The sequence below is a fragment of the Ammospiza caudacuta genome, chromosome 16 (assembly GCF_027887145.1).
Source record: "Ammospiza caudacuta isolate bAmmCau1 chromosome 16, bAmmCau1.pri, whole genome shotgun sequence".
NCBI classification, from domain to species: Eukaryota; Metazoa; Chordata; class Aves; order Passeriformes; family Passerellidae; genus Ammospiza; species Ammospiza caudacuta.
In genome coordinates, this window is record NC_080608.1 from 18,240,086 (window position 1) to 18,247,217 (window position 7,132).

The following is a 7,132-nucleotide window of genomic DNA, read 5'->3' on the forward strand; positions in this document are numbered from 1 at the left end:
AGAGTGCCTTTCCCCACACACAGAGAGCCTTTCCCCGTGTCCAGAGTGCTCCCTATGTACAGAGAGCCTTTCCCCGTGTCCAGAGTGCTCCTATGTACAGAGTGCCTTTCCCCACACACAGAGAGCCTTTCCCCACACACAGAGAGCCTTTCCCCGTGTCCAGAGTGCTCCCTATGCACAGAGTGCCTTTCCCCGTGTCCAGTGATCCCTATGTACAGAGTGCCTTTCCCCGTGTCCACAGTGCTCCCTATGCACAGAGTGCCTTTCCCCACACACAGAGAGCCTTTCCCCACACACAGAGAGCCTTTCCCCGTGTCCAGAGTGCTCCCTATGTACAGAGAGCCTTTCCCCGTGTCCAGAGTGCTCCCTATGCACAGAGTGCCTTTCCCCACACACAGAGAGCCTTTCCCCGTGTCCAGAGTGATCCCTATGCACAGAGTGCCTTTCCCCACACACAGAGAGCCTTTCCCCGTGTCCAGAGTGCTCCCTATGTACACAGCGCCTTTCCCCGTGTCCAGAGCACCTTCCCGCCCGTTAACCCCGTCCCCGCCGCGGGCAGGCGGGCCCGGCTCAGGCGGCGCACACCCAGCACGGCTGCAGCCCGCTCTCGTCGCACGCCGGACAGCGCAGCGCCCGGTAGGACTCCCGGAATCGGTTTGCCAGCATGGAGAACTTGCTGCCGTGGCACAGCGAGCAGGGAGCGCAGCCCGAGCCTCTGCACTGGGAGCAGCAGTGTTCAGCATAGCCCTCCTGCAGCAGACACAGAAAAAAACTTGTTAGTGGGTGGGAGATTCCAAAATCAGGGTCATTGTTGGGAGATGGAAGGTCTCTCTCCCAGCCTTTGCCATCACGGTTGCTCCTGACACACCACTCTGCCCATGACAATCAGTTCTCCACAGCAAGGACTTGGACAAAAAGGCTCCCACATGCTTGGGGACAATTTGTGGCTGCTGCTAGAAAATGAGCAGATAGTGTAACTGGGCTTATAACACAATACTCCAAACTCATCTTTCTCCTCTGCACAGCTCCACCCATCCTCCTGCCATTTTTTATCACACCCTTTCCACTCTGTAGCCTCAGGTTTGAGCCACACTTCATTTCTTCAGGGATTGCTCGTCACCTTCTCTGCCCAAATCCCTCATCACCACCATGCACACTTTCTTTCGAGCTGTCCTTTGTGCCTGCCTCTCTCCCACTGTGCCAGGCACCCTCTTTCAAATCCCACCTTGAAGTTCCTGGCAGAAGAAGGACCGCAGTGACCCACGCTCAGTTCCATGAAACTGTATCAGCTCCACATGACAGCATTAGGTTTTGTGGGATCAAATCATGGTCAGACTAATTGGGATTCTGACCAACAAAGACTCCCCCGTGAGAAAGCAAATGTAAGGCACAACCTTATTTCAGCTGATACTAAAATTTTAGCCTGAAGCAGTCTCAGCCACAGAGCAGCTGTGTTTAGCCTTGTCAGGCTGGAGAAACTCTGGCCTGCTCTTATCCCACTGGGAGGGGTGACCAGGCATGGAGCCCAGCCAAGCTCTGTAAATGCCAGCCATCTCTAGGGGAAGAAATCAGAGGGAGACATGAGCACCTGGAGCCAGCACTGTTCCCAGAGCAGGATCTCAGCACAGTGTTGGTTGTTATCTCCTGAGGGAAACAGAGTGGTGCTTTTTAGCCAAACTTAGCTGGGAGCCAGATACAGAAATGGATGGGGCTTGGGTGGTTGGAGCAGGGTTGTGGGGAAAAAGCACTTTCCATTTTCTCTTACCAGCACATGCTGGTTGCACGTGACCATATTCTCCACATCTGTTTTATGCCCATCACCAAGTCGCTCTTTCTTCTCCCGGTACACAAACGTCCAGTCATTTATTCCCTCAGTCTGGATCATTCTTCTCATGAGCTCCTTCTCGTCCATCGGTGCACGGATGATTTTCAGGTTATTGGTATAGATGATGATCTTGCCAAAATCTACAACTGGGGAATCCTGAAGGAAGTTGTCAGTGTCTCACCAGTATAAATTCACTCTGCAAAGACTGGTGGTCCCTGAGCTTCCAGCAGAGTGTCCCCTGCACCAGGCCAGCTCCCCTGACCACCCCCAGAGCATCCAGCAGATTGGTGGAGGTACAGCCCAACTGGGTGAATTTATATATTTTTTTTCTAGTCATTTTAAAGCTAAACTTGGTCAAACATTCCCCTGAGAGCAGCACTTTGCTGACCTGGTCCCTCCTCCCTGGTGTCATATGGAGTTACTGGGGCCTATTGTTTTACACACTCTTCATATTTCACAGGCACTCTAGGTGTCTGTGTCAGGAGGCCATGCAGAAGGAGAACCTTCTCCTACAAAATGCCCTGAGTCACACCAGCTGCTGCGGTGGCTGTGCTCTCCTGGCACTGGGGCTCCTGCTCCCCGTGGGGAGGAGCACGAGGGGGAGGCAGGTGAGCACAAGTCCTGCCCACCTTCAGGAGGTGAGAGCCTCGTGTGTGTCACAGACACGGTGTCTGCAAGCACCAAGTGCCTGTGGATGCAGTGCAAGCTGCTACTGGACAGTGTGGTCACCCCGGGTATCTGTGGCTGGGGACACCGGGGAGGGACAGGAGCATTACCCAAGAATGCAAAACAAATTAACGGGCTGGATAAGATCACAGCAGTGCACTGTGCTTGGGCAGGAGAGATTCATCGTGGTCTGATGTTTGCAGGCAAACTGCATGTCCTGTGTGTCAAATAGCAGCCACCTGGGTTTCCCACGCACAGCTTTGATGAACGCCAGGAATTAACAGACTTTCAGTGCATTCAAATCCATAAAAAGTATTTACACATATTGTGCAGGTACTGCCTCTTTATAAAGACTAAATAAGCACTTCTCTATCAGTGGCATTAGTCATATGTTAAGAAAATAGCCAGTGAAACTAAACTGGGATTATCAAAGTAGCCAAAGAGGAATTCTGGCCGCCAGGGCATGCAGACACCTGACACCCTGATGGCAGCACTGGCTTCCTGCCAGCCAAAGTCACACAACTTTAATATTTTAAATCTATCTCATTAACTTAACATCCTCCTTACATTTGACTGATCTAGATGCAGTAGGATTCCCAAGTACAGATATCAATAGGTAAGGAAATTTTCTCTTTTACTCTACCCAATGGACACATGCAGACCAGGACCAGGAGAAGCCAGAGCACAGCTGGCAGATGCTGTTCCCTCCTGCAGACCCTGAGGATCCTGCTGCATGTGGCATATTCAGCACACAGAATTCCTAGAACAGTGGCTGGAGATTCACAAGCACCCTTTTCAAGTCCTGGCTTGACAGGAGAGTTTTATGTGGATGAGGCTGAGGTGTGAGGCTCCAAGCAGGATTTACCCCAGAGCTGAGCCAGAGGGGGACAGCCATGGGCAGCACTTACCCTGCAGGGGCTGGCAGGGGACACCAAGGACATCACTCACCCCACAGAGGCTGGCAGGGGACACCGTGGGCAGTATATGCCCTGCACAGGCTGTCAGGGGGACATCACTCACCCCGCAGAGGCTGGCAGGGGGACACCCAAGGGCAGTATTTACCCCACAGGGTATCTCCGGGGACATCACTCACCCCACAGAGGCTGGCAGGGGACACCCAAGGGCAGTATTTGCCCTGCACAGGCTGTCCGGGGGACATCACTCACCCCACAGAGGCTGTCAGGGGGACACCCAAGGGCAGTATTTACCCCACAGGGTATCTCCGGGGACATCACTCACCCCGCAGAGGCTGGCAGGGGGACACCCAAGGGCAGTATTTGCCCTGCACAGGCTGTCCGGGGGACATCACTCACCCCACAGAGGCTGGCAGGGGACACCCAAGGGCAATACTCACCCCACACGGTCAGTCAGGGGTACAGCGCTCACCCCGCAGAGGCTGGCAGGGGACACCCAAGGGCAGTATTTACCCCACACGGTCAGTCAGGGGTACAGCGCTCACCCCACAGAGGCTGGCAGGGGACACCCAAGGGCAGTATTTACCCCACACGGTCAGTCAGGGGTACAGCGCTCACCTCGCACAGGCCGCTGCCCGGGCGGCAGTCGCGGAGCAGGCCCGCGCTCCCCAGCAGCCCCCGGTGCTGGCTCTCCCTCAGCACGCTGATCCTGCGGGCCGTCAGGGCCGTGGGCCAGCACGGGCTCTCGGCGCTCCCCGGCAGCTCCCCGGGCCCGCACGGCGGCTCCTCGGGCTCGAAGCTGTGGCGCAGGAAGCGCCGCGAGCGCTCCTCGGCCGGCGGCTCCAGCTCCTGCCCGTCCTCGTAGACCTGCTTGAGCAGCCGGCCGCTGCCGGCCGAGGAGATGCGGAACCTCACCCTGCGGGGCCGCTCCTCCTGCCGCTGCTGGGGCTCCTCCATCTCTGGGCTCCAGCTGCAGCTCCTGCGGATCGGCGCCAAGAGCCCGGGCCCAAAAGAAAGCACTTCCAGCCTCCCCCCGCACGGGATGTATAATTCAAGGTCTCTAGTAGATCCTCTCATCTTACAGCACAACCGACACCGCCGCATTAAATATTGATGGAAATCCACAAAGAGAAAATATCACCGGTAGTGAAGTCAATAGCAGGTTGGTGAGTGGGGGCCAGGCTGGACACCACAGCAAGAAAGGAGTTAACCTGGAAGGAGAGGATTAAATGGGAAACTCTATCCATGTTTCTGAAACCATGGAAATGCTTCTGCCACGTGCTGTGATAAGAACTACCCCAAATACATCATCCCAGTAGCTTTTCATAATTCTCTGACAAGGTAAAAAGTTAAAAAGACAAGTTCAGAGAAAAAGCAATCCAGCCTCACAAATTGCAAACGTGAATAATTGCTCTCCCATTCTCACACTGAAACCCTGAGAGCACAAAGCTCAGTTTCATTTTCACGTAATGTGTTCCTCTACAGGTTGCGAGATCTAATTAAGATATTCTCTCGTTAGTGCGCAATCCCTATTTGTAATTCTTGGTGCCTTTTAGGGCCTTTTGGACCATTCTGGGTTTGGTTTTCAATTTTAGGAGACAGTCACTCATGCAGCTTCCTTCCCCCAGCACTGCCAAACGTCCATGTCCAGGCAGCCTGGGACCCAGACCCACCCCAGGACAGCCCATCCTCAGAGATGCCCTGTCACCCAGACTGGGACCTCACTGGCCTGGTCTCTGTCACTGAGGGTTTGGCTTCTGTGCCCATCCCTGCCTGGGCACCTCGAGCTCCTCTGACCTTTCAAGGAGTAAAATAAAGAGCACATGTGGTACAAACACATCTCCAGGTAACTGCTGTCTGGGCTTTAAACATCTCCCAACACCTACTTGAATCACGTAGGTCCCCAACAGGAGTTAAAATCTCCTTTTTTTTTCTTTTTTTTTTGGAGTTACAAGGTTTTAGTGCATATCCATCACTACATATCCAGAGGGACTCATCCTTGGCAGGATGTAGGCAGAGACTTCATTTAACTTCTTTCAGCTCAAACCCAGCACTGTTAAAGTGTAATGCTCTCAATAGGTTAATAATTCATTATCTTTTAAAAGTTTATTAATGAAATCCTAGGATGGCACTTTAGAAGCAGCCTGTTAGTAATTCCACTGCACAGCCCTTCCACGGACCAAACAGCCACCACGAGCAGTTTCTGTCACTACAGATCTGCTCTGAGGGTCCCCTGGGCTGCGGGAAGCCTCAGCACAAGGACAGTATAAGATGTTCCCTGCCCCAAGAGAGCAGGTCTGAGCACGCCTGGGGAGCTCCTGGCCCTGGAGCCGCCCTTGGCATGGCCTTAGGCCCGCTGCAGGGCTGCTGCCAGGCTGCCTCCCACCCCGCTTGGTATGAAACCTGCGATTTGCATGGCCTCAGCCCCGCTGCAGAGCTGCTGCCAGGCTCCTTCCCATCCCGCTTGGTACGAAAACCTGCGATTTGCACGAGCCGCACCGGGCTCCTGCTGATTCCCTTGGAAGGCGGATCCAGCCCTTCCCCTGTGAACCCGCCGAATCCAGCCTCGGAATTGTTGCTCTTCAAAGGGTCCCCAGCGGCCACAGCCCGACACAAACGGCACTGTGAGATACCTCAATTGGAGCTCATTTTCCTTTGACTGAGGGAACAATCAGGCAGGAAAGGCAGTTCAAAGCAGCAGTGAGAGAACAGAGCGGGAGCACCGCTGCGAGCCGAGCAGAGCCACTGTGGCAGTACAGTTATCCACGGGTGCTGCCCCAGCTCAGTCCAGACTGTGCTGCTGGCACAGCCCCTGCCCTGCAGGACTCGGCCGGGCACGGCCAGCCCGTGCCAACTGCTGCCCGTGTCACCCCAGGGCCGGGACACAGAGCTGGCTGTGTCACCCCTCGCTCCTTTGTGCCTGTGCGCTGGTGACTCCTGAAAAGAGAAGTTCCCTAAGCGGCCATTCTACATTTCTGAGCTGTTCTGAACGCCCCGAGTCAGTACTCCCACATTAAATATCCAAACGGGGATTTCCCGGGTGGTGTTTGATGAGGCCATCCCCAGCGCCACCCGCGACCCCCGGAGCCCGCAGCGTGCGGGGCTGGCACGGGCGGGCGCGGGATGCGGGAGCCCCGGCACGGGCGGGCGCGGGATGCGGGAGCCCCGGCACGGGCGGGCGCGGGATGCGGGATGCCGGCGCCCCCGCCGCCCACACGGCCCCGCAGCTCCGGGGCCAGCGGGGGTTTGTTTCTCACAGCCCGCACGAGCCTTACTAAAAATGCAACAAAAATAATTTAGCATTCAACAGTGAAGTCATTAAGCTGCACGACCTAGATGATCACAGCACTATATTTGACTTCAGACTCCGTTCCAGTGCGTTTCAATGACATGTGTCTCCCGAGCGTGGGGCCCGTGCTCCCCCCGCAGCAGGGGAGGAAGGATGGGGCAGCCGGGGGCTCTGCAGAGCACAGAGCCAGCCCTTGCCCCGAGCAGCGCAGTGCTGTGCTGGAGCACTGCAACAAAGCTGGGCCCAGAGAGGAGCCACAGGCAGCTACGGGGCAGAACGCAGAGCCAGCCCTTGCCCCGAGCAGCACAGCACTGCACTGGAGCACTGCAGAAAGCTGGGCCCAGAGAGGAGCCACAGGCAGCTGCACTTTGAAGGCGTGTTTCCACCCGCAAGCTTTGCTGGAAAAGGCTTTGTTGTGCTGTGCTCCCTCAGAGCAAG

At 55.6% G+C, this 7,132-nt stretch overlaps 1 protein-coding gene across 1 annotated transcript; it reads right to left on the reverse strand.

The window, feature by feature from the left end:
* Positions 1 to 570: 570 nt before the first annotated feature.
* On the reverse strand, positions 571 to 4,362 carry GRXCR2 (glutaredoxin and cysteine rich domain containing 2). The gene is made up of 3 exons (XM_058815596.1): positions 4,024 to 4,362; positions 1,766 to 1,981; positions 571 to 750 (listed from the first exon to the last, which is right to left on the reverse strand). The coding sequence occupies exons 1-3, from the start codon at positions 4,360 to 4,362 to the stop codon at positions 571 to 573; spliced, it is 735 nt and encodes a 244-aa protein (XP_058671579.1).
* Positions 4,363 to 7,132: the final 2,770 nt, after the last annotated feature.